This window comes from Penicillium expansum, assembly GCF_000769745.1.
Source record: "Penicillium expansum strain MD-8 chromosome Unknown contig265, whole genome shotgun sequence".
Lineage (NCBI taxonomy): Eukaryota > Fungi > Ascomycota > Eurotiomycetes > Eurotiales > Aspergillaceae > Penicillium > Penicillium expansum.
In genome coordinates this window covers 1-25,507 of record NW_015971311.1, presented here as the reverse complement: position 1 = coordinate 25,507, position 25,507 = coordinate 1, and the positions used below count along the sequence as shown (strand labels likewise).

At 50.4% G+C, this 25,507-nt stretch overlaps 10 protein-coding genes across 10 annotated transcripts; 6 read left to right on the top strand and 4 right to left on the bottom strand.

Annotated features, from left to right (window-relative positions):
- Nucleotides 1–775: 775 nt before the first annotated feature.
- On the top strand, nt 776–3,499 carry PEX2_076500 (uncharacterized protein; the record flags this gene model as incomplete). The annotated part of the gene is made up of 2 exons (XM_016744920.1): nt 776–1,324; nt 1,391–3,499. The coding sequence occupies 2 exons, from the start codon at nt 776–778 to the stop codon at nt 3,497–3,499; spliced, it is 2,658 nt and encodes an 885-aa protein (XP_016598582.1).
- Nucleotides 3,500–4,543: 1,044 nt separating this feature from the next.
- On the top strand, nt 4,544–7,918 carry PEX2_076490 (ankyrin repeat protein; the record flags this gene model as incomplete). The annotated part of the gene is made up of 1 exon (XM_016744919.1): nt 4,544–7,918. One exon carries the CDS (start codon nt 4,544–4,546, stop codon nt 7,916–7,918), a length of 3,375 nt encoding a protein of 1,124 aa, XP_016598581.1.
- Nucleotides 7,919–8,140: 222 nt separating this feature from the next.
- Nucleotides 8,141–9,136, bottom strand: PEX2_076480 (RTA1 domain-containing protein; the record flags this gene model as incomplete). The annotated part of the gene is made up of 3 exons (XM_016744918.1): nt 8,141–8,595; nt 8,678–8,920; nt 8,983–9,136. 3 exons carry the CDS (start codon nt 9,134–9,136, stop codon nt 8,141–8,143), a joined length of 852 nt encoding a protein of 283 aa, XP_016598580.1.
- Nucleotides 9,137–9,688: 552 nt separating this feature from the next.
- Nucleotides 9,689–10,992, top strand: PEX2_076470 (uncharacterized protein; the record flags this gene model as incomplete). The annotated part of the gene is made up of 3 exons (XM_016744917.1): nt 9,689–9,752; nt 9,800–10,442; nt 10,518–10,992. 3 exons carry the CDS (start codon nt 9,689–9,691, stop codon nt 10,990–10,992), a joined length of 1,182 nt encoding a protein of 393 aa, XP_016598579.1.
- A 237-nt stretch (nt 10,993–11,229) lies between these two features.
- On the bottom strand, nt 11,230–12,699 carry PEX2_076460 (Hsp20/alpha crystallin family protein; the record flags this gene model as incomplete). The annotated part of the gene is made up of 1 exon (XM_016744916.1): nt 11,230–12,699. The coding sequence occupies one exon, from the start codon at nt 12,697–12,699 to the stop codon at nt 11,230–11,232; it is 1,470 nt and encodes a 489-aa protein (XP_016598578.1).
- Nucleotides 12,700–14,100: 1,401 nt separating this feature from the next.
- PEX2_076450 (putative pyridine nucleotide-disulfide oxidoreductase) lies at nt 14,101–15,837 on the top strand (the record flags this gene model as incomplete). The annotated part of the gene is made up of 1 exon (XM_016744915.1): nt 14,101–15,837. One exon carries the CDS (start codon nt 14,101–14,103, stop codon nt 15,835–15,837), a length of 1,737 nt encoding a protein of 578 aa, XP_016598577.1.
- A 1,074-nt stretch (nt 15,838–16,911) lies between these two features.
- Nucleotides 16,912–17,961, top strand: PEX2_076440 (zinc-binding dehydrogenase; the record flags this gene model as incomplete). The annotated part of the gene is made up of 1 exon (XM_016744914.1): nt 16,912–17,961. One exon carries the CDS (start codon nt 16,912–16,914, stop codon nt 17,959–17,961), a length of 1,050 nt encoding a protein of 349 aa, XP_016598576.1.
- A 1,999-nt stretch (nt 17,962–19,960) lies between these two features.
- Nucleotides 19,961–21,412, bottom strand: PEX2_076430 (uncharacterized protein; the record flags this gene model as incomplete). Its single annotated transcript, XM_016744913.1, has 4 exons — nt 19,961–19,995; nt 20,053–20,208; nt 20,283–20,630; nt 20,683–21,412. 4 exons carry the CDS (start codon nt 21,410–21,412, stop codon nt 19,961–19,963), a joined length of 1,269 nt encoding a protein of 422 aa, XP_016598575.1.
- A 248-nt stretch (nt 21,413–21,660) lies between these two features.
- PEX2_076420 (tyrosinase family protein) lies at nt 21,661–22,952 on the top strand (the record flags this gene model as incomplete). The annotated part of the gene is made up of 4 exons (XM_016744912.1): nt 21,661–21,852; nt 21,908–22,055; nt 22,118–22,671; nt 22,749–22,952. The coding sequence occupies 4 exons, from the start codon at nt 21,661–21,663 to the stop codon at nt 22,950–22,952; spliced, it is 1,098 nt and encodes a 365-aa protein (XP_016598574.1).
- Nucleotides 22,953–23,910: 958 nt separating this feature from the next.
- PEX2_076410 (uncharacterized protein) lies at nt 23,911–24,583 on the bottom strand (the record flags this gene model as incomplete). The annotated part of the gene is made up of 2 exons (XM_016744911.1): nt 23,911–24,395; nt 24,445–24,583. The coding sequence occupies 2 exons, from the start codon at nt 24,581–24,583 to the stop codon at nt 23,911–23,913; spliced, it is 624 nt and encodes a 207-aa protein (XP_016598573.1).
- Nucleotides 24,584–25,507: the final 924 nt, after the last annotated feature.

Below are 25,507 nucleotides of genomic sequence, written 5' to 3'. Positions count from 1 at the left end.
GGCAGCGGCATGATCGTGTTTTGTATATGGGCTTTTATTGGGTGATCATGGGCATGTTGGAGTAAGGTACATCATGTACGGAGTACATAATGTCAAGTTGGATTTTTCCTAAGGTTCAGGTCATTCCCTGATCATCCATGTGACTATGAGATGTATATATTATTTCCAAATTTGTCTCACAATATAAAGAGTTGTTAATATGATTGCCTATACTACTACGGAGTATGCTTTGACATTTATATTGATATCTGTATTTAATTGGGGTCCACATCCAAGACATGCACAGCCAGGGAACCACTCATCTCATAGATCTATTATTGGCAACTGAATCTTTCTCTTTGCTGTATTACAGTATATATGAATATTATATGTATTAGATGTATTCTATTGTATTCTATTATTTCCTTAAAATAATAGAATAAGGTAAAATAAAATAAGGCTCCGATATTACCTTTTTATTGGATTTTATCAAATTACTTCTTCTCCTGAGCTTCTCCCTTTGTCTTTCTCTTTCTCGTTTAAATTTTTTTTTTGTTTGGATCTCAGCTCAGCCTCATCCATTCCCTGTCACTGGACTGAAAAAGGCATCAAGTTTCCTGTCATTCTTCCAATCCCTCCTGCCGATCCATTCCTCAACCCCCTAAACCTCCGCCTCCCCGATCACCTGCCAAGTGCACTTCATTCCTCTAGGGCTCCCATGCGGGCTTGACCTTCTCTACCGGATCGCCTTCCTCCCCGACAAATTTATTCACTACCAAAATCTATACCACCCACGATGTTGTCGGCTCCCGTTAAATCGGCGAAGCGGATCTCGTCTCTGTTCTCGCTAGGATCCAAAGATCGGGACTCTCACTCCTCGACCGTGTCTTCCCCAGTTTTGAATTCTTCAGAGAACCCCATCGACAAACGACGCCAGAGCAGCTCTAAACCCACTCGCCATGTCTCAACCCCAAATGCTGTCTTCTCTTCCGAGCCTAGAACCATGCCCGATAACCTCGATATGGAGAGCCTACCCCCGCCACCTTCACTGCTGGCGGTGAACCAAGACCTAGCCAACAGCACGCCAAGTTCGCCCGTTGGCCGCCCGCAGAGCAGAGGTCGCGATATGAGCAGGCCCTCCAGCTCCGCAGGGTTGACTATCCCTGGATCGACCCCGGATTCCCGCCCCAGCACACCATCCTCGAAGCGCAGAAGTTGGATGCCCGGTCGTTCGCGCGCCAGCTCAATCGATAAGCGGCCAACTCCCATGCTTCCAGCTGCTTGGATCGCAGGCCTGGACCAGAAAGTCGTCTATGATCTGGGTCCATTGTCTAGAGGAGAGCAGGTATGCATGCGCAAACTGAGTCCATTTTGATGTGCTCCAAGTTAATTTTTTTTTGTTACTTTTTAGATCCAGGAACTGTGGAACGAGCAAGGTGACACTTACGTGTATATGTTTCCCCATAACGCCGGCCGCGCCCCATCTTTCAAGGTCGATTCCACTATATTCGCCGAATCCCCATCCCTCACCTATCTAGCCCGCGGCAACGATGGCAAGAGTGGCCTTGAGCAGCCAACCCAAACATTATCAATCAACCCAATTTCTCCCCCCATGTCACCGCTGGACAGTCAGCCTGAAAACGACAACGATAACGACAGTGCGGGAAGCCAAAGAATGGCATTCGAAGATACACCCGAGGAAGTGCAGGAACTTCATCTTTATCTCCCAATTCCGCTGAACTGCGATGTGTCAAACCCGCAAGCTAGGCTCACTCCAGAGGACACAGAGACTCTTCTTTTGTTCCGCAACCTTTTCGCATTCCTGCTCGGACAGTCTTTAATTGCCTCACCCAAGTCATCCACCCTTTTCTCTATTTTCATGGACGTCGCGGTTCTCCTGGCCCGTTTCGAGTTCTCTAACTTGGATGCGTCTAACTTTGGCGAGACTGCCACCTCCAGTTTCAGCAACTATTGTGAAGAATTGCGCCTTGCAGATGTCCGTCGAAGCAGGGAGAAGACGATCGAGGCCATTGTCCTGGGTGAGCGTCTACGTTACTATCCGCTCTATGTCGAGGGCTTTGTCCATGGTGTTGGAAAACTCGATGAGCTCAAGCAACTGCGGAGCCCTAAATATGCCTTCATCCACCCTATCACGCAAAAACGCATGGAGCGCGCTTTCATTGATCTCGACACCCGTCTGCGCGGTCTCTATGGCAAACTGGAAGATTTCGATTTCCCCTCTGTTTTCTCGGGTGTCGCCAACTCGACTACCTCTGAGGAAAGCAAGGTCGTGCGCTTCAAGAACTGGAAGACGGGATTCCATGAATTCCGCCGCTTCACGATCCAGTATTACCGACAGAAGTACGGCTCGTGGCCACCGAAGGCTCGGTCAAAGAAGAACGAGTTCGAGGAGAACGGCCTTAACCGTCTTCTCCTTTCGGATTTATACCACGACTTCACCGACCTTTACGATTTGATGGTCGACCGCACATCCCTGACCACGCGTACCATTGATACCTCGGGCGCGGGCAGTGACTCAGTAGAATCATCTGATCCAAAGCAAATGACCGTTCGTGCTTTGCGGCAAGTTCTTTCCGAGTATGACCGCAGCACACCGCCAGTGACTCCTCCCATTCCATTCGACATTCCACAGATGCCTTCGCTGCAGCCCTTGCATCGGAAACCGCTCGATGCCAAGAAGGAGGCCAAGCAGAGTGCCAAGAAGCTCAAGGACTCCGACATCAACGCTGTCCTGATGGGATCTTATACCCGGGAAGCCATGCGACCCACTCCTTTCATTGAGAGCTTCATGCAATTCGAGCGTCGCTCCGCGCACGGCAAGAATGTGCAGGACATCATTGACCTCCGATGTGGCCAGTGGATTTTCCTATATGCCGTCATTCAAGCCCTTCCAATGCTGGTGGTGGATGTCCCTGACGTTCACTTCAACGAGGGCGTGGAGTATTTCCTCTGCATTGCCCCACGTGGCGGTGCTCCCTGGATCCATAATGACACCAAGACTGCTCGCAGCTGGTTCGGAGTTGCAGGTGGTGCTGGTGTTGTTAGCTTGCCATCTGACGTAGTAATTAATGGAGTGGAAGGTGTATACCGCCGCAGTCATTGCTGGCAAGTCGCCGAACAGTGGGCCGAGGCGGGCGCTCTTCTCGATCCACCGATGATGGAAGACGCCACCTACGACGATGAGGAGTCTTCTATATCATCACCTTACCAGGGCCAACAATCGTCAGCTGGATCTTCTTCGGAACCATACCCGAACCCTATGATGGTCCCCGGTGGGCTCACCCCGCCCCCTCCAGCCATCCCACGAACCCGCTCGCCTGCCGCTGCCCAACGATCTGAGCATCGCCACTCATTCTACCCTGGATTGGAAGCCCTGCCCCTTCCCGCAGGTATTGCTCCCATCGAGCCTCCCACACGTCCGATTAGTCGATATAACCCGAACATGAGTTTCGACGATATCCTCAAGGAAGTCCCGAAGAAGGACAAAAAGAAGCACTAAATACCATTGTCTTGTGTCTTTTCTCTATGATTAGATTTCATGACACTACGATACGGCCTACATATTCAGAATACCAACTTTGTGACTCTGACTTCCGTACTCTTGACCGTTTCATTTTTCTGTTGATAGGCGCATTTTGTGAAACGAACTACTGGGCTGGATCGGCGTGATGCACAGGGAAGCGAAAGCAAAAAGCGAGAACTTTTTAATTCATCGGGGGTAGCATGCATGGAGAAGCACATCATAATTATCAGCATATGGGGCATCAGCATCTCCGGAGGAGGGGTTTTTTCTTTTCACCTTGTCATTTTAATTTTTCTTCCTGCTTTTCTTCTCTCTTCGCCTTGGATTCCCCCTGTTTCCCGTAGCTTGTGACGCTGGAAGCTGCCTGATAGAAATATAGATTCTAATGTCTACAATTCAGTGTATGAGGGTTTTATCTATTTCCTGATTGTGTGGAGTATGTATTTGTAGTTGTGCAATTGAGTTGTCCCGGATCCATGGTTCTAGCTCGAGTTACCAGGTTCTTAATTTGTTTACATCGGCTCTACGACCTTTCAAGGTTGGTATACTCTGGATTTATCTGCATTCTTATGAAAATGTCCTTCATCTTTCCCAATTAAAAGATCCAACCCGTCAAACTGTGAAACCGTGCATATGCCGACGCCAAACCCACTAAAACAGGCAATACGAGAAGGATCAGCCACACAGCCTCTTTTCCTTTGACACCATCGGTTACAGAATCCCCCATGAATTAGGGGCCAAGGAAAGAGAGGACCTTCACGCCCGCAGATCTCTTCCGGACCGGGAAAAGGGCCATCTGCTGTCGCTCGAGCTTGATTCAAGTCTAGCTTTGTCCAATTTCTTTTAACCCCGTCCCGAAGTACTTCACCTTATCGGGGAAAAAAAACCAAAGAGCCTCAATACCGCAACGAAAAACGCCGACAATGGATTAATGACACCCTATACACAACAATATAAAATATATACTCCAATTATAATCATCACAACTCTCCTCATAACCTCACCTTACCTCTACCCACCATGCCACCCTCCCGCTCCAGCATAACGAGCGACAGCCACGAGCGCCTCGAGCCCCGACTCCTACGCGCCGCAGAATCAAACGACGTCGACTCCCTCAAAAAGACAATATCCCTCGCCCGCGAGTACAACCAATTAACCGATAACTTCCTCCGCATCGGGTTAATGCGCAGCGCCGAACGAGCCTGCGTCGCTGCAACAGAATATCTCCTCACCCTCGGCGCGAAAACAGATGTTCCCTCAAACCGCGCCTCGCCGCTCCTCCGCGCCGTCGAGCGCGACCACTATGAAATCGTCCGGCTCCTCCTCGACCATGGCGCGAGCCCAGATTCCGTTGACAAAGACGGTCGCACGGCGCTCATGACTGCCGCATGGAAGAACCACGCTGATATCCTGCATCTGCTCATTATGCGCGGCGCGGATGTGAATAAGCTCGATCTGCGCCGGAGGAATGCCTTGCATAACCTCGCTGCTGATAAGGCTTGTCGGTGGGGGTGGGGGGATGAGGTTGTGAGGTTATTGTTGAGGACGGAGTGTCTTGTTGATGGGGTTGGGGGACAAGATGAGCTTGGACGTACGCCGTTACATTGGGCTTGTGCGTCGGGGAATTGGAGGTTGGCGGAGATGTTGTTGACGAGGAATGCTGGTGAGGGGGAGGGGGAGGGACGGAGACTTGGCCCCGCGGAGATTGACGCTGTCGAGCTGCGTGGTAAGACGGCGTTGCATGTTGCTACTGCTCATGACCGGGCGGATATCGTGCAGCTGTTGCTTGCGCATAAGGCGGCTGTTAATGCTGCGAGTGATGGTGGCTGGACGCCGCTTCATAATGCCTGTGATAAAGGATGTGAGGAGATTGTGCGGATTTTGGTCAGCGAAGGCGCGCATATCAATGCTCAGCTTTTGAATGGTATTACGCCGCTGCATCTTGCTGCGCAGGGGGGTCATAAAGAGGTTGTGGAGTGTCTTCTTGAGAGACCTGATCTGAAGCGCCGGATAAGGGATAATTTTGGCAGTACGCCGTTTCTGCGGGCGGCGCAGTTCAAGAGGAAGGATATTGTGCTGTTGCTTGCGCCGTTTAACAATGTTGAGAGTCTGTCTGATGATGTTAAGGGGGCTTGTGCGGCGTTTGATGCCACTGTTGTTGATTTTGGAAACTTTCATAATGAGAATAGGGTTAAGCGCATGTCGGTGTTTAATCTGCTTTATGGGAGGGACCAGGAAAATCCTAGGAAACAGGCTGTTACCACAGTGCCGGTTGATAGTCGCGGGACTGATTTCCGGTGGATTCACTTACCGGCGAACAATATGGCGTGGGTGGAAGCCCTGCTTACCAAGTCTTTTATTGAGGAGGGAGCTCATGATGTTGATGGCTTCAAGGGGCTGGAAAAGTCTTTCAACTATCAGCACCGGGGTCAAAGGACTCACTCGCATTTTATGCGGCCATTATGTCAGAATACGCCGCGGACGATGATGCGGCGACATGAAGAGGAGACTTCGGATGAGCCTGTGTCTGATCCTGGACAGGCGAAGGCTCTGGATAGCGCTGCCCGCAAGCAAAAAGGCACAGGCAGCAAGTCTGAGAAGGCGGATTCTTATTTCCATGATGATGGGGCAAGCTCTCATGGAAAAAAGAGTAAAAACAACCAGAAGCGTGGCAAATCCGGCAGCGCACCGGGAACACCCAAGCAGGAGACGAAAGGGAAGTCACCATGGGGCCAGAACGAGAAACAGGCGAGGCCATCACCCCTATCTTCGTCAACTTTTTGCAAAGATCCTCACCCTCTGGTTTCTGCATGTAACGTCTGCGTGTTCATGCCGTATCTACACTTTGAGACCACGGAGCGCAGGCAAAAGATGCAGGATGCAATCTCACGAGCGGAAACGCTGGCATTTGTATCCAATGTGATGAAGAAAAGGCGCACAAGAGACGAAATGCTCATCGACGCGCATCTATCATCCTCAACGACTTCCCTCCATGTCCGCCGAACACTGGACCAGTTTTTCTACCCAAACATCGATACCAAGAGCCGTGATCAGGATCAAGTGGTGTACCGGTACCAAACAAAGAGCCCTGGAATGGGAGCAGACCCCAAGATATTCATGGTAGATCAACTGTGGATGTGGGTTCTAGGCACGAATCTGATTGTAACGGCCTTCCCACAGAGATGGGACCAGCCCAAGAATGACCCGCTTAACGTGCTGGATGGGATTATCGAGGATATCAATTCCAAAACCCGAGACCCTGTCAAATCCGTCTATGACCTAGCCATGATAATCACCAATCGATGCTCGGGAGTCTTTGATCGACACCGCTTGGGCGACGAGGAATACCAGTTCCTAGATATGTTCGAGTCATCAATCGGTATAGCCACGGACAAAGAGACCGTGCTTTTTAACCAATTCAATCACGCCTCTGGACAGGCATCGGACTGGCTGAAAAGCCACCGGAAGCTGAACGGCTCCTTCAGCTCTCCGTCAAAGTCCTGCAAAGAGACAGACGGAAGCAGTTACTGCGACGAGGATGGCCAGCCACTATTCGTCGACCGGCTGCTGGATATCGGACAGGAAACCAATCTTCTAGCCGAGACAAAGGACATCCGAGATGAGCTGAACATGATCCGGACGGTGCTGGAGCATCAGAACAATGTGTTGCTTGACTTCCAAGAAGTCGTTTGCGAGACCTACCAAGGCCAGCACCGGTCCCAATTCGAGGTCAAGAAACGGTTCAAAGACCAGCAGCGCATGATCGACATGCATCTGAAGGACATTGAACGCATGGATAAACAGGCTGAGCGCATCTACCACTCCATCACGGATCTGCTCGATCTCAAGCAGAAACATGCCAATGCGTTTGAAGCACGCTTTGCCCGTGATCAGGCTGCTGGTACAGCCCGCCAGAGTAAGACGATTATGGTCTTTACTATTGTTACTATTGTTTTCTTGCCGTTGTCGTTCATCGCCTCCATCTTTACAATCAACCTGAAAGAATTTGAGAACTTGAACCTCGGTTATGTGGCAAAGTTCACCTTTGGTATTGGCTTTGCTATCTCCATTCCACTTGTTTGGGTCGCTCTCACGGTTGATGATATTGGTGGTTTCTTCCGTGTGGGCGGTCGGCGCTGGCTATCTAACCGGGGGAAGGTGTCTGCGAAGAGCGAACCGGGCGAGGAGACGCTCCAAGCCTTGGAGATGGAGAAAATGATAAGTTTGTCCCGCATGCGGAGGAGCATCGATGGATATGGTGGCAGTCTGCTACCTGTTTCTACAAGCGGCACGGGAACGTCGAGACGGCCTGATTTATACGTTGGTGGATTAGGAAGTGACACTGTGCGGAAGAGTTACGATCTGCGGTCAAGTCTGGACTACAGATCACGATGATATGATTTATGGCATCTAATGATTGAATATTTTGTCTTATAGTTTGTCGTTTTGTCTTGGCCTTTCTGCTGTTTCTATCTTTGGGCAAAAGTTGGATATACCCGTTTTACACAAAGCACTAAAAGTAATTGAAGTTGTGATGAGAATTGAAGAAGTCTTGACCAAAAGTGAAAATTCTGATTGGTGAACTGCACTAGTCCTAAGAGCTACAACTATTGCTGTCTAGCTCAGTTGCATCATCACATCTGAATATTCCTGGCTCTCGCCTTTCCCATCCCCCAAGATCTCAGCGGGGTGGTATACATTCATCACAGACATAGCGAAGAACATCAAGACTGCATCAAAGACGTACATGAAAACTTCATGTGTCATAGTGTAGCCATCGTAGCCTTCTTTGTACTCCACCAAGCGGAAGATAGACCGCACCAGAATTAGGAAGCTGACGATGTATAGTCCAATCAGGATGGTGAACCAATTGCGTTGTTTCCAGCCATCATTGCGGGTGTGGTCACGATCTGACTGTGACTTGGAAGTAGGTTGACGAGAGATGCGGAAGTGAAAGACCGTCGTGACGATCACGAAGAAGCCGAAGAAGAGAAGTTGTACCACCAGGCCACCGACGGTTATGTTCGAGCCTGTTTCACGCATGGAGCCTCCTGAGGACATGAGACCGCCACCTAGAATGAGACGTGGTTAGCATTTATTTTCTCGATTCATGGCTGACCTGCTGTCAGATTTGATGATAGGGTCACTACTTACCACCACATTGCATGAGGAATGATAATACATCTCCTGCCACGAAGAGCTTTGTCATCCACTTGACTGGAACCAAGCTCAAGTGCTCGCCTTGAAGGTATGTCACTGTTCGACCGAGCACCATGTAGATAGATGCCGCGTACAGCGGCGGGGCGAGCAGGATAAACAGGCTCTGCATAGCGTACAGCGGGATTCCATAGAAGTTGTCATGCGATGCGGCTCGGCAGATGTATCCTATGACCTGGACTGTATGAGTGAGTTGAGAGTTAGTGATGCTTTCAGAAAGTAAAACAAATAGCTTCACTTACAGATTCCGCCGATCACAAAGGGAATAAAGTACCAGCATCGTGACTTGGTAAGTTGATAGCCGTGGTAGGCGGTCGTAGCGCCGAAGAGAACGATGAAGATGACAGCGGCTGGAAGGGAGGGATTATACCCGTAGATATTGTGTTGTTCAGACATCTTGCAATAAAAAGAGTGGGATGTTTAAAGAAGCTCAGTTGATTTATGCTAATTGGGGTACACAATTGGACTTTATATGAAGATGGGCAAGAACCATCGGCTGGCCCCTGGGAAACAACCATCGCTACCATCGCCATAGCCTCAAATCTGCAACAGGGTTCATCCCGATCCACTATAAATTTAGGTGGACTTCTAATTGAATGAATTGATTCGAGCGTTATTCTTGTCATTTGGGAAACGTCTTGGCTTTTACCCAGCTTAGACAAGCGATGTGGGGCCTTGAAGAGCGTTTCCGTCTCCGTTTCCGTATTCGTTACCGTTTCTCCGTATCCGCACTCGCACTCGAACTCGAACTCGAATAGCTTCATTCCGCATCACTTTGATTTTATATACCCTTGATAATGGGCCCAAGGAGATCACATCGCAAGTCGCGCAATGGCTGTCCACAATGTAAAGCACGAAGACTAAAGGTACGACGAATACCCCCTGGCTTGAGCCTTTTCTAACCAACACAGTGCGATGAACAATTTCCATGTACGAACTGTACCAAACATGCCATTCAATGCTCCTATGTTGACCGTGGCATATCAACTCCGGCTGAGACGCCGTATTCTCGGTCAGAGTCATTGGCGCCATCTTATGTACCTTCACCATTGAACGTAGAGTCATACCCCGCGACTCCCGCCGGGAACTCCAGTGCTCTGGGTCATGACCAGCCTAAGCCAGAGAGTAGATCTGATCTACTGCAATTCTTGTCCAACTCGCCAGATGAAATTCCAACTCTGAACACGGATGACTGGGCATCGGATCTTGAACTCATGCACCATTACTGCACCGTCACATGCAAAACTCTGACAATCCGCGAAGACTCACGGCATGTCTGGCGTGTTGTTCTCCCAACGGAGGGTTATTCCAATAAATATTTGATGCACGGAATACTGGCTCTGGCTGCCCTGCACCGCTCCTATCTCTTTCCAGCCCAGAAAGAAAAGTACATCAAGGCATCCGCCTACCACCAGGCAGCTGGGCTAAAAGAGTTCCGAGAGCTCATTTCCTCCCCAATTGACCCTAGCAACTGGCAGCCTGTTTTCTGCTTTGCTTCTATGATTATGGTATATGTCTGTGCCTCGCCGATCCGACTGGGGGAGGATCGCTGGCCTGCTCCGATATCGAACATGGTGGAGCTCTTTTCCGTCGTCAAGGGATTGCAGACTATTATGGCGCCATGGTTGGGCTCTCTTCGAAGGACCCAGCTCGCACCGCTTGTTAACTGTGTCTGGCTTGAAGACGAAATGCTCATTCCAAGGTGAGTTTTGAGTTCTCACAATCCCACATCCGGGGTATGGTAATTGTTAAACCGAGCCAACTGACCCCATTTCAGCCAAGCAACCATGCAGCAATCTCTTCTTCCTCCCGATATTCATGTTCGGATATCACAACTCCATCAGTTTATTGATGATTATCCTTTCCCTCATATACAACCCCAGTCCCACCAGAACTTGAGCGCCTCGGATGAATTACCACGTCCTTCTGATTACCGAAAAGACTATAAACACACGTTGCGGTACTTTGAGAACTCGACTCGTCAGATAGAACTTGCAGGGCCCCATGTGGAGGTTGGCATGGTCCTAATGTGGGCATACTCCCTTTCCAAAAAGTTCCAAGAAGATTTGGAAGCATTTCATCCTGCAGCTCTCGTCCTGTTGGGTCATTGGTGTGTGCTGCTGCGTATTGTTGATAATTCCTGGTTCATAAAGGACACTTCACTTCAATTGTTGGAGGATATTGAGACCAAGATCCACCCCGGCTTTAGGGAGTGGCTGGTATGGCCGAGAAGATGGGTCTTTGGCAAATGATCTCGATATACCCTGTTTGGTGATTTTTATTTTATGAAATATTAATGAATATTCCTCATAGGACTTTGGTCCACAAGACTTTCCAGCAAGAGAAAAATTGGTATATATTCCACCCGATTTCGAGCGGCGTTTCATTATTTCATGGTAAACAATCTCAAAAGATTAAAAGATAGATGAAAACAAAAATTCACAACAAAAACTCCAACTAATCCAAAATCACAGAAATTCGACTTGTGCTCACTGCACATGAACATTGACATACTCTCTCGCCTCACCATCTTCAACATCGCTCTCCTCAGACTCCACCGGAGTGAGAGTCCTCTCATCCACGACCATGGCGTCCTTCTCATTCTGCAAATCACCATCCTCCACAAAAACCTTCTTCTTTCCAATCTCGGGATTCTGAACAATCTTCGGCAAAGTAACATTCAAAACACCATCCTCCAGCTTCGCCGAGATCCCATCGACAATAACAAAAGCCGGGGCAACACGAGTCCCAAGACGGACCTCACGCTCAAAGACACCAACGTGTTGACCCCGCTCTTCCATAACAAGAGCCTGGTGTAGATCCTCATTGACACCGGGCCGGTAAACGACACCCGCCAGATGCAGAACAGACTCATCAGCATCATAGTCAATGCTGAGATCACTCTTCTTAGCTCCGGGAAGTGAGACATGCACAATGTACTTGGTGGGGGTATCGAAGACGTCAACGGAAGGCGTGAAGTCAACACCCTCTGCGGTAGGCCCGTTGATGGGAAAACCAAGTCCGGCACCGAGCTGGCGCAGGAAATCGAACGGTCCGCCGAAAGGTGGTCCGCCATGGTGTCTGCCGCGGCCACCGGGGCCTCCTCTGTGGTGGTGACCCTGTCCACGGGGACCGAAACCAAAGGGACCGGCGTTGTGGTGGTGGCCAGGGAAGTCGTATGGGCCAGGGTGGGGACCGTGTCCGTGTCCGTATCCATGTCCATGTCTGCCCTTTCCGTCGCGTCCAGGGCCTCCAAAGGCACCAGCACCGTGGTGGTGGTCATGGCCGTAAGCGTGGAAGTCGTACGGCCCAGGGTGAGGGCCATGGCCGTGTTTTCCATTGCCGCCCCTTTCGCGGAAGGGTCCTGGTCCATGGTGACCGGGACCTCCATGGCCCTTGTTCTTGCACTTTCCGCCGTGGCGGCGGTGGCTGTCGGGGGAGTCGGAGTCGGATGCCGAGGTTTCAATGACTTCTTTCGAGGCGAAAGAGAGTGCGTTGGGCTCGGGTAGTTCACCGACTGCTTGGGGTGCTTCGGAGTCCTGTGGGAATTCCTTAGAGGCGTTGTGGTGGCCGTAGGGCCCGGCGTGAGGACCATGGCCATGCTTTCCCTTGCCGCCTTTGCCACGGAATGGACCTGGACCATGGTGGCCGGGACCTCCACGACCCCTGCCCTTGCCCTTACCGTTTCCACAGTGTTCACAGCCATGGTGGTGGTTGTCTGGCGAGTCGGAGTCCGATGCTGGCGTTTCGTCTTTCTCCATGTTGTTGTTGGACTCGTTGCCTTCACCTGCTTGAGCACCTCGGGTGGTATTGTCGCTCTGCTGGGGGTTATCCCATCCACGACGCCCACGACGTCCGTGGTGGCCGCGAGGAGCAAAGAAAGGATGGTCCTCTAGATTTCCGTTGGCAAAGTCCCAAAACGGATTGGGAGGTTGGTTGAGTTGGTAGATGGAAGCCATCTTGAAGCGGTAGATTGATGTAAAATATGTAACTTGCGAGAGAAAATGATACGCTGGGAGATATCAAAAAGAAGAGAAGAAAAGAAAAGTGAAAGACACTTGATCTGATACTGACGCAAGCAAAATGCTACTCTTTATATATATACAACTGGTTATACACCCAGGCAGCCGTGTTAGGCGTCATTATGGAAGTATACGTACCATAGCCCTGCCTAGACATGTGCATCATCTTCACGCCAATTCGCCATCAGGGCTCGGGGCCGAGAATTGGTCCCAATGTAGCAATATATCGGTGATAACCATGCATTATACAGTGATCTCCGAATCTACTAGAGCCTAAATCTCGGAGGGGCAAATAAAGATACATTGATGGGGGCGAAGGTATAGAGGAATGTATACAACGGAGAAAAAAAGGCCATCCCGATTAGGCAATTTGCCCCTAAATCCGACCTTCTGACTCACACTAGTACTGCGCCACATGAGTACGTTTGTGCGCCACACTACGCCACGCATGCGTGTCATACTTCCCACATATCAGTCGCCGCCTTTTCGACCGCCTTTTAAGTGAAGGCAAAATCTCGAGACACGATTAATTTGATGCGAACGCGTTCGCTGAATCTCACGCCATTTGCTTGGATATTTTCGAGACGTATCATAATCGGGGCAGATTTGGATTCGGGCGTTTCAGCGCAATGCCGAGGAATCTGGGCTCTCAAGTCCTCGAACATAATGGCATCCGCTCGACCGCGAAAGATAACGCGAGAAAACAATCCGGGACCTGGTTGTAAGCTCGAGATAAATCTGCATGAAAGTCTTAAGCCGCTTAAACCTCGGAGATCCTTGAGAACTTATGTCGCATTTATATAATTCATGTGATTTTGCCAAGCCTTAGCGCAACCCTGTCGTATGACACTCCCCTTGAACTCATAATAGCTTCGGTTTCTCCTCTCTTCTTCACAAGTTACCCTCAAATTTATTTACAGCTGATAAGAATCTATCAAAACTCTTCAGTGCCATGTGAACAGCATGTGTCTGAAGCTCCCGATCGTCTCCGACGGCACGTGCAGCTTGTTCTCACCGACTGCTCCGAAGGGTCCCGGGTGTCCACGAGTTTGATAGATGGAGCAGTAACAACAGCTCTCTATTCCCAAGAAATTCACGGGAGCACGAGGACCCGAAGGAATATGGGTCATACCAAGTGGGCCAGGCCCAAGATCCGTTCCGGATATCTCCTTTCCTTGCCCTGCCGACAGTGAAGTCATCGATGTGTCAGCGGAAGTCTAAACCTTCCTTATGAGCACCAATGTCGCATTTAGATAGCAAGATTTAGTGCTGAAATGGGATTGATTTTGAACAGAATACCTTCGGTTAACTGACACACTGAGTTAGTCCTGCATTGCCATGCAAACCCGGCCATTGAGCGCGATGCTCCCTCTGCGGCGCCAGGCCCTACGTACACGGAATCCGTCCCCCCCCCTTGCCCACTCTCTCAACTCGACATACATATCTTCTGCTAGCATTGCCCCAGCACTTCACACATCACGCCGGAGATGCCTCGCAACACAGGCTGAACAGTCCGCTGCAGCCCAGGAGTCTGATAATAAAAGGGAACGAGTTGTCATTCTTGGATCCGGCTGGGGTGGATACACCCTCTCGCGGAGGCTTTCTCAAAAGACCTATGCACCTCTCATAATCTCACCTCGCTCATACTTCGTCTTTACCCCTCTCCTCACCAATACCGCTAGCGGATCCCTCGATTTCTCGAACATCGTCGAGCCCGTGCGCGACCCGCGCGCCAAAGTCGACTTCATCCAAGCAGCTGCGCGTGCAGTTAACCTGAAAAAGAAGACGATTCTATGCGAAGCAACAGTCGTCAAGAGCGGTGTCACCGAGTCACCTCGCACGGCCGAAGAGCGCCGAGGAACTGACGAAGACCCGGAGACCACGAACAAGGAGCCAATGCAAGCGCATCTTCAATGGGAACAGGGAGAGATGTTCGAAGTACCTTATGATAAACTTGTCATTGCGGTAGGCGCCGTCAGCCGCACTTTTGGAACACCGGGGGTGCGGGAGAATGCCATGTTCTTCAAAGATATCGGGGACGCGAAAAGAGTCAAGCGGCGTGTGCGGGAATGCTTCGAACTGGCTGTCCTGCCGTTTACAACTCCAGAGATGCGAAAGTGGCTGCTGAACTTTGCCATTGTCGGGGCTGGTCCAACCGGCATTGAGCTTGCGGCGTCGCTGCGCGATTTCATCTACTCCGATATGATGGCGCTATACCCGAGTCTTAATGAAATGCCGAAGATCACTTTGTATGATGTTGCGCCCAAGGTGCTTTCGATGTTCGATGAGTCGCTTTCTCGCTATGCGATGGAGACTATGACGCGCGAGGGCATTGACATCAAGACCTCTCACCATGTCAAAAGTTTGCGCTGGGGCGCGCCTGGTGCGCCTCCACCATACCATATGGATCCCAAGCGCTGTCTGACTCTGACAACCGAAGAAGATGGTGAACTGGGCGTTGGCATGTGTGTTTGGGTAACGGGTAATGCCATGCCCAAGTTCATCACCGAATCGCTTGACTCGGTCGAGGCATTCCCTACAGACTCGGTTCATAGTATGGAGGCATCCTTAGAAGCACCGCAAAATCCTGAAAATGCATTGTGGAAATTCAAGAAAGCCCCTAAGAAAGGTCCCCTTCTCGTCGACGGGCATCTGCGGGTACAGCTGCAAAATGAAACAGGCCAGACAGCCGTTCTCAAGGATGTGTTCGCATTGGGTGATAACGCCATGCCAGAGAATGGTGCTCCACCTGCAACGGCACAGGCCACCAACCAAGAATCGAAGTGGCTAGCTGATCGCTTGAACAAAGATGACCTGGCTCGGACCCCGCCGTTTTCTTTCCGTGACCTGGGCACGATGGCGTACATCGGTGACGAACGGGCATTGATGCAAATACCCCACAACGGTGAGCGTGGCTCGAAAAGTTTCCTGCCAGAAGGTATCAAGGGACGTACTGCGTCGATCATTTGGAAGATGGCGTACATCAGCATGTCCATCAGCTGGCGAAATAAACTGCGTGTGGCTTTCCGGTGGACATTGAACAAGTTCTTTGGGCGGGATGTTTCGCGATTTTGAGGATAATATAGATTTGGATTATATTCTCAACATTGCCTAGGTAGAACACATGGAATTCAGGAAATTATGTCCAAGCTTATTGACTAGGTGACCACTTAGGTGACTAGCTGTACAATGAAACGAAGATGTGATTAAACACCCCCAATGTATTCCGTGGGACTCGTCAAGTGGCTATGGAGAGCCCGAAGGCTCAGCCACGACTTTGTCAAAGAGCTCGCACGAGAAAGCCCATTTTGATATTGGTGGACCTGTATGGGCCTCAACAACTTGGTAATGTTGTTGTCTTCATGCATATGCGAGGTACCCAGGTGCTACGGGACCCTTCGCCTACGCTGTCTCATGGGGCCTATGGTGAGATGGTGGTCAGGAGGGACGATGGAAGGGGAGGATGGGGAATGGGAGGTCTTTTATATTGTCACCTCCCACATACCTTCCCGAAATGGACAGTTCCCTTGCACCTTCCCTGGCTGTCAGGTGTCACATGTTCACCTTCCCAATTCATACAATTTCCCGTAGATGGCTACTTTAATATTGTATCTAGAGTATAATGTCGAAAGGTATGTTACAATACATGGCTGAAAACCGAGTATTGAAACCCTCGGAAAATAAATGGACCGCTACAGCTGCGAGTACTATACAAAAGTGTATATTAAGTTTAGTTATTGATGTCTATACAGATTGTCAAATAGTAGATTTTGTCATTTTAATTAGTTAAGAGTCATCCATGTCTGTCATCTATACCATACCTTGCTGTACAACTTGACTTCTATCACTTCGCCTATCTCTAGGTGGGAGATATGGGCGTTCCTGACAGGGGGAGAAGTTCCAACCGTACATCCTCCTGCTCCAAAACCACCTAGTCCAACGTCACTTAAGGGATCCGCCAAGATGTAGGTGGATCGGCTTGTGAAGATGGTCATGATGACTCATTCTGAATCATTCAGGTGCCCAGGTGAAGGTTACTGTACTAATTTTATGATGTATATATCCCATGTTCCGTCACTGGGGACCTCTGCCTCACTCAACAGTCACCGTTAGCTTTTCCTTATTGACCACGACCCTTCGACAATTACCATGAAAGCATTCCAATTCCTTGGCGTTGGTGAAGGCCTCCAGCTGCGAGATGTACCCATGCCCAAGCCTGGTAAAGATCACGTTCTCCTGCAAGTCAAAGCTGCAGGGCTCTGCCATTCAGACACACACGTACTACACGGCGGTGGAGCTAGTTGGATGTGCGCACTGCCTGTCATTCTAGGCCATGAGATCGCTGGTACAGTTGTGGAATTAGGCGGGGATGGCAGTTCCAGTCTTTTCCAAGTCGGCGACCGCGTAGCGGTGGCTTGCGTCGGGCATCCCATTCAAGAACGAAACTTCCAAGAAGCACTTGGTGTCGGATGCGATGGGGGTTATGCTGAGTATGCTGTAGCCCCCATCAAGAACTTGGTCAAGCTCCCGGATACCGTCAGTTTTGCCCAAGCTGCAGTGGCTACCGATTCGATTGCCACAGCGTATCACGCTGTGATCACGGAGGGTCTTGTGAGCAAGCAATCCACAGTCTGTATTATCGGCCTTGGAGGGCTGGGACTTAACGGGGTTGCGATTGCAGCAGCCCGAGGCGCAAAGGTTTATGGCGTCGACATCAGCTCGTCGAAGTTTGGGCCAGCATGTCGTGCTGGCGCCATTGAATGTGCAACAAGCCTACACCACTTCTCAGATAAGTCGTTCGATATTATTGTCGATTTTGCTGGGGCTCAGAGGACGGTCGAGGATGCCATATCTGCGGTGAAGATAGGTGGCACCGTTGTGTTGGTTGGGCTGGCCGCGGCAACAATCCAATTCACGACGTCGGACCTTGTGACGAAGAACATCTCGTTGAAAGGGTCGACAAGCGCAAGCATCGAGGAACTCCACATGGTTCTGAAAATGTTGGCTGCAGGTGAATTGATCCCTCAGATCCAGGAGATAGCTTTTCAAGAGGTTCCAGCAAGCCTTGAAAGGCTGGGCACTGGTGAAGTCGCTGGCAGACTATACACTGTTCCGTGGGGTTGCCAAACAGCCGGGAACCTGGAAATAGAAACGAGCAGTCGAGTCACATCAGGCCCAACCGTTGTATCACACCCTTGATGCCAGACTGCCCCTCATAGTGCAACACGATGGTTTGGGTTATTTGAGCCGTCGACCGGTCCTGCTACAGAGCCCATGGAGGAGGCGATGAAGGCAACGACAGCCTGGCCCAGCTGATTGGCATTTAAGCCAGCAGGCTGAACCGCTCCGGCGGCCGGTAGTACTCGTGGTGAGGAATGCAAAAGGCATTGTTGTGACAGCTTAGTAGAGCGGCTGAAGCATCCGCGCCTTCTCACTGGAGGTCTATAGTATTTATCTATCTTGAATGAATCTCGTGGCATTATTGCAGACATGCTGAGCACATTCACTATCAACAATCCAGAAGTCAGAAATCAGGGCAGTTTTCGTTACCTCCTGAATGGTGAACTTTACGCCTCACTTGATAAGGCCTTTCGTGGCTTAAGAGCCGTTCTCGATGTTAGGCTGCAGTCATGGTGCGGCTATAATGGGTTTGCATATTAGGCTGCCAACAACTGACCGCATCTGACTGCATTTCCGCTAGAAATCGCGAGAATGCTCGCAATGATGACGCCAAGAATCTGGACAAAGAATCTACTGCACATTTGGGTTTAGTACGTCTCTTTGTTTTCTTGTCTAGTTTGAATGGTGATGGCTTTCTGTGATACTGGCGGTGAAGATCTTCGATTGTGAGTGTAGATTTTGATGGGCGAGCGGATTGGTGAGTTTTGGGTGTTGATTGCGGTGGGACAGAGGCATAGGTAGACTTTTGGCTTTGGGTTGGGAAGGTAGTCGAGTTACGGAAAAGAGGCTGGACGTTGCGATGTGGGGTAGTTCATTCGGGTAGCACGGGCGACTGTTAGACCGCCTATTCATAATACAGTAATCAAGGTATACAGCAATGTATAGTGTATAGATGACAGATATATATGACTTCAACTAACTAAAATGACAAAAATATACTATTTCACAATCTGGATAGATATCAATGACTAATTTTAATATACACATTCATTTTTACACTTTGGTCTCTATATCTTAGACCCAAACCCCGCTAAGAAACAGGTATGGGTCGGGTAAAACCCGTCTACCCACGGGTAAAGGCGAGGTCTAGCCCGTGGACACTCCCTAGTGCCCATGGACGGGCGATCTCGCAGGCTACTCGCTATGACTTATACCGTGAAGCACATAGAGGGCCATAGCTTTACAGCGTTAGGTCTTCTACTCATAGTGACTTGCCGTGAATCAAAAAGAGGGCTATAGCTGTTCAGCGTTAGAATTTCTGCTCGCCGTGACTTACGGCGACTCGCTGTAACTCACCATAAAGCATATAGAGGGCCACAATTTTACAGTGTTAGGCTCACTTCATGCTCTAGTTACCTCTAGAATCGGACAGACACCTTTTCGTGGTGCTAGAGATCAATAATCAAACGCGTAGTCGCTCGATACAGCTGAGATCTGTCTAAGTCTATGCCTTATACTTATATTTATTTTACTAATGATCTAGCTATTTAGTGTGTGCGTGCTAGAATATAAACATTTCCTTGCATTATCTAGAAATATATAGTCCAGTGGAAGGTACCTATTCTTGGATGGTTTTCATATATATAACCTCTACTCTAAGCGTAAACACTAAATATTATATGTAATAGCAGCTTCTTAGTACTAGCTATCATTTGAACGTCTTCACTCATCATCTTGCATACTGTCTGTCCCGCGCAAGTGTTGACCTTTAAGAGTGAGTGACGGCCGTTCATATAGTGTTGAGTTGTGGCAATGACCAGGCCGATTAAATTACATTTCAAATCTAGTAATTAATCCAGTGATATTACTATCTCAATAACTACCCTATGAAGCACTAAAATACCTCTCTGTAGTAACGTGTGTTCCCTAATCAGTGACCTTAGTATTTGTAAAGACTACTCATTTGTAGCTTTGAGAGAACACAGGTCTAACACCTTTTGTCTTCGCAAGTTGCAAAAGTTTAGTTTTCAAGGTATCTAGCTCAAAGCCTGGAAGCAAAGACTACAAAACCCCCATTTTACCCCCTCTTTGTCGCGGACCAAAACTGGGTAACTGCCCGTCCCATCAGCATCCATCCTCACTCCTCACAAGAAAACAGCAGGCACTCACCATATGTGAACTTCAGCAAAGTCTCCGGCTGCTCGGCATACAGGCTGTCGATGTTCTTCCTTGACATATGGTCCACATCGAACCCGAGCAGATCTGCCAGCTGGAGCACTTCCTCCGTGGAGAGTTGGAGAGCGGTGTGGGTGCCCCATTTCAGCGCTGTGTACATGTCAGCCCGGTTTTGGCGGTGGACGAAATCATAAGAACTTTAAGAAGAGAGGACAGTAACGTACGCCCGAGGTTGATCCACACCCCACCAGGCTTCAGCAGCCGATGTATGTTGCTTAGAAAGTCAACCACGTTATTAGAAATGTCGATGAAGAACAGCGTGACGACGGCGTCGAACTCGCCGTCCCGGGGGAACTTCTCCAAAAAGTCACCCTCGACGAGCTTGACGGCCTTGTTTGGCCAGTGGTCCGGCACCGTTAGAGCAGAGTAGCGTGAGGAGGGGTTAGCCTGATGCGTCCATTTGGTCACGAAGGGCTGTAGGGTGTGCTGGTGCAGCGAGGTCGTGTGGTTCGTTAGCAGGTGGTAGGCCAGGATGGAGCCGTAGTCCAGCTCGTTGGCCGTGACGTCGTACCCTGCGCCGATGTGAGACCACGCCTTCAATTCAATGAAACAAGATGGACGCACCGAGATCAGCGATATCGCTTGCCAGTCTTCCCATACCGCTTCCGGGTACAAGCACCTTCTTCCCTCTCCCGTTCCCGCCAAAATGTTGCTCCAACCCACCCAGAACAGGCGGAAACACGGCCTGCCTCTCCTTTACGCCCTGCGTGCTCCAATCTCGCGAAAGATGTCCAAAAGCCAGGCCCACAACTCCAAAATCCGCGTCTTCTTTGTCCTCCAGCGCTTGCGGGCCGGTGTGGTAATCCTCCCTCGCAATCAGCGCGATCTTTTCCGAGAACCGGGTGTTCACCTCGATCCCCTTCCTGGCTTTCTCGAAGTGTGCAAGATAACCGAGCTTATCGCTTATCGCCTTCTGCGCGAGATTCTGCTTGGAATACCGCGCATGCTTCCGCTGGAGCACTTGCTCGGCGAGGAACGGATACTGCTCGAAGGAGTTGATGCAGTGCGCCAGTCCATCGGGAAGGGAGGGGTATTTATTCCTTCTCCCGTCTTCGGGTGCGCGCACGGGCCCGGCGGGTTTGGCAGAATCTTCGAAGGCTTCTTTGTAGATTGGTGCTGGAGGGGCGGCAGGCGGGGAGGTGAGCACGACGTGAAGGGCTTTGGCGCGCTCGGAAAGGGAGGAGAGGATAATTGAGATGTCAGACAACGAGGCGGCACCACGGATGGCGAGGTAGAAGGGGAATACGATGCAGAGGACTAGAGCGAGGCGGGAGAGGTAGATTGAGGTGCACATAGTTATGCTTGTGGCTTCAAGATGGACCTGGGTGAGAAGGAGGGTTGATTCTTACTTTCAGTGGCACAAGGAGAGCGCGGAAGAGCGGGAAAGGCACCATGAGCGGATGATACAATAAGACAATTTGGAACTAGTGCAATTTTTATCAGGCGCCTTCTTCCATTACGGACACTAAGCTGACTATTTAGACTTTCATTTGATACGGCGACTATCGGACCCGACCTACTCTTTGCTCCCTTCCTAATTGAATGTTAGTTATGGGCCTTTCGATCTTGTTAATCTACGTACTCGCCGTCCTCGCCGTCCTCCACAGCGCCCACTTCTCATATGGGCAAGAATTGAACGAGGGACAACCACCAAAGTGCAACAAGCTGCTGACACGCAAAGAATGGCGGACATTGACGCGTAGCGAGAAAGCTGAGTGGGTGGGAGCTATCAAGGTGCGCCCTCCATCCTCCCCGTTGGTAACGCGTAATCGTTGCTTATGCCGAATAGTGCTTGGCAAGCATACGACACGAACGGCTATCCTTGACGGAGAACCAGACAGTGCTGGAGGGGAAGAGGAGCCTGTACGACGACTTCTCTTATTCGCACGCATCAGTGGAGCACAGCGCGCATAGGAATGCCTACTTTTTGCCGTGGCGTGCGTTTCAATCTTTCCTTGCCTTCCCCAAGCACATATTTACAAATACATGATGAGTGCAGATCGCTGGTTCACCTACCTATTTGACACCTCCCTCCGCCACACTTGCGGGTACAGCGGGCCAACACCATACTGGGATTGGTCGCGCGATCATGCAGACCTGTTCAGCTCGCCAGTGTTCGAGGACTCCTCGGAGTATGGGCTGGGCGGAACGGGGGACTGCGATTCCTCCCCCGAGGCGGACTGCACCGTCACCACCGGCGCTTTTGCCCCGTCCAACGGGAACTTCGAACTTGCCTGGCCGATCCCACACTCGCTGCGGAGGAATCTGACGCTCATAACCGGTTGGTACCCTCATGAGCTGCCTCAAAACCGCACCCTCGGCCCGGATTTCGTGCGTAACTCGACCGAGAAAACCACGGGCGACTTCTTCAGGTTCCAGCACGCAATGACACTAATGCACAACCACGTACACGATTTCGTTGGGGGCGATTTGGCAGGAGACTGCCCGAAGATCCTGCCGGAGGGGGATTGCCAGGGCATGGCGATCAGCTTCACGCCTAACGATCCGCTCTTTTGGCTGCATCATACACAACTTGACCGGTTGTGGAGTGAGGTGCGCCCCCGAACCCATCCCACTTTCCCGCTCCATATGTCTGCAGTGTAACAATACTGACATGAGCTATTTTATAGTGGCAGCGCCACCACCCATCCAACTTACATGCCTTTTCCGGCATGCCCCTAACCCGGCACAATATGACCGACCCACGATACGACCTTGATGCGCACGCAGATCATCTGATGCCCTTCGACGTTCAGAGTGTGCCCGTGGCGCCGAATAGGGTGTTTGATACGGAGGGTTGGCCGTTGTGTTATCGGTATACGGACGAGGAGTGAGGGGTACTAGACTAGACTGATAATCACCATATTTTGGAGGTCATATCAGGTTACATTCAAGCCTTCTAACAAGCGAACTACTGCGAGCTTTTAATACTAAAAGAGCTACTATACTTAATAGAACTGTGGTTCGGCGATAATTCGATAATTACTAGTGCGTTATAATTAAGTATAGTATATACTAATAGTATTTCTTTAGTGCGTGTATGATAGCCAATAGCTGGCTGTCGTATGTGTTTTAGCTGTTCTTGGCGAGGGTCAAAGCTCGTGAACAGATGGAAGCCAGGTGGCTCTGCCATTTTGGGTAAGCCAATCGCTGATCCAGGATCTCAAAAAGTGAGACATCACGTTCTTTGCACCGATAAACGATCGGAGTTGCGGCGGGCGTCCGAGTAGCGGGCCTTTCCAATATCTACTCATTTGACCGAGTGAGGTATCATCCACGTCCGTACGCGAATTTACAGTACGTTACCTCTCGCGTTTCTCGAATCGTTTTCTTCTCATTTTATCATCAGTTCAACTTCGCGTAAGCTTTCTTCGGTGTCGGCACACTTTCGCTTCAATTCTTCTCTAGTAGTCCTATACACAAATATATCGTCGAGGTGTACTGTTTACTGTTCATGGTCGTATGTATCCTCGTTTCAGGCTCTTCTCGATTTACTTTGAATAACTGTGGCTCTTCCCCCCTTTGAGGTCCCGAAGTCTGGTAGTCGGGGGGAGGGACGGCCGTAATCCAGGACCTTATAGTCAGATCTAATAGTGTTTCCCCGGCAATGTTGACCACTCACCTCTCTGACACAAGTAATCAGCACGCCGACTAGGAAACCAGCAGTGAAAAAGTCTCCTGAAGTATCAGCTACGACAGATTGACACGAGCCCTGGTACCATGGATACACCAGTAACGAAGCAAAAAGAACCGCGGATTGCGCAGATCGCATTGAACCATCCCACTATATTATTAACTAGCCTCCTGAAACCTCTCATACATGTCCGCTGTCCACTCATCATGCTGGCTCTCCATCCAATCATGCACCTGTCTCCAGTCCCGGCAGGTATGCACAGTTCCTCCGCCCGTAGCGACTTGATCCCCATTAGCCAATTTCATGCTTGTGCCGCCCGACTCTAGGGTTGTGTCGGCGGCGCAGAGAATGCCCTGGCGTAGGTAATGGAAGCAGTGCGCCGTATGGTCCGACCCATCATCCCCGTTGACAAGAACCGCACGTATGTGGTTAAGGCAGTGCATCTGGTGCCACATCGACACACCAAATGCGAAGTGCTCCTCCCCTAGAAAAACGTAGCCCTTGCCGGGAGGGCGGATTGCATTCCATTCAGCCGTGGCCACGATGCCTTCCATCCCGTAGTGGGAGGGGTCGTCGTGGAATGCAGCTTGGATGGTGCGGACCTTTAAGGGGATCTCGCGAGGGCGGTCGCCGGCGAGGTAGGCTGCTGTGCGTTAGTCATGAGTGCGAGGACAAGCTGGGACATGGCGCACTGTATCCCCGCGTTTCGCGCGTTAAGATGCGGAGGGAGAGGAGCAGGGCGCCCAAATTCAGGACGAGGCATACGCCCAGCGCTGCGACCAGGCCGAGAGATAAGCCGCGTAATTGGGGTTCCAGGAACTTAGGGAACATCTTGGTGTGCTGGTAGGGTGGTGCGTTGAGGGTAGCAGAGGGAGACGGGCTAAAAGTTGTTCAACACATCTATGGCCGTATCCGCTGTCACTTAGGTGGGCAAGTCGTGATAGTCCCGAAGAGCGGGAAGGAGGAGATGCAAATGGCGAGATGCCCTATCCAACAGAGCCTTTATTCGAAGGATTTCGTGGATGACATGGAGAATGCCAGTAAGCGGAGAAGCACACGTAGGGCTCCACAAACAATACTACCCTATACTTATAACGAAAGCACATAGATGGAAACCGAAATCACTCTGCTTCAGGAGTCTTGCTCGCGAGGTGGCTAGTCCAATGAAGTTCGAGGAGGTTCGCGTGATGGGTTATCGCACCCCTCTTACAGTTAGGACCAAAGAGGAAAGTGGTAAGAAGTAAGAAGTGGGGATAATGCTGACCGTATCTCTAGCCTAGTAATTATCTAGCGGATTACACCATATCCTTTAATCAGAACTAGTGCATGCACTACTCCTCTTTTCGTAGTAGTGGTCGTTGACTAGACGATGAGAGGATTGGAGTCGACAGAGGCGGAATTTCAACTCACTCCTAAATCAAGTAAGCACACTTGTTCTCCTTCGGATCGAGAAAGCATAAATTGCCAGGGGCATGACAAGCACTGAAAACATCTCATCAAAGAGCCATTTCTTTGCCTCACCCAACGAAAGCATCCACTAACCACCAAATTCCAACAATGCATTTCACCACTACCCTTCTCAGCCTCGCCAGCCTCGGCCTGAACATCCTCCCGGTCCAGTCCGCAGCGGTGGGAACCGCTGGTTTGGCTCGCCGCGCCGATGGGTCAATCAACCATGTCTATGGCTTTGGCAACGTCGAGAAGCGACATACCTACACGGTGGATGACGACGAGGTTGCCCTCGAGAAGCGCCAC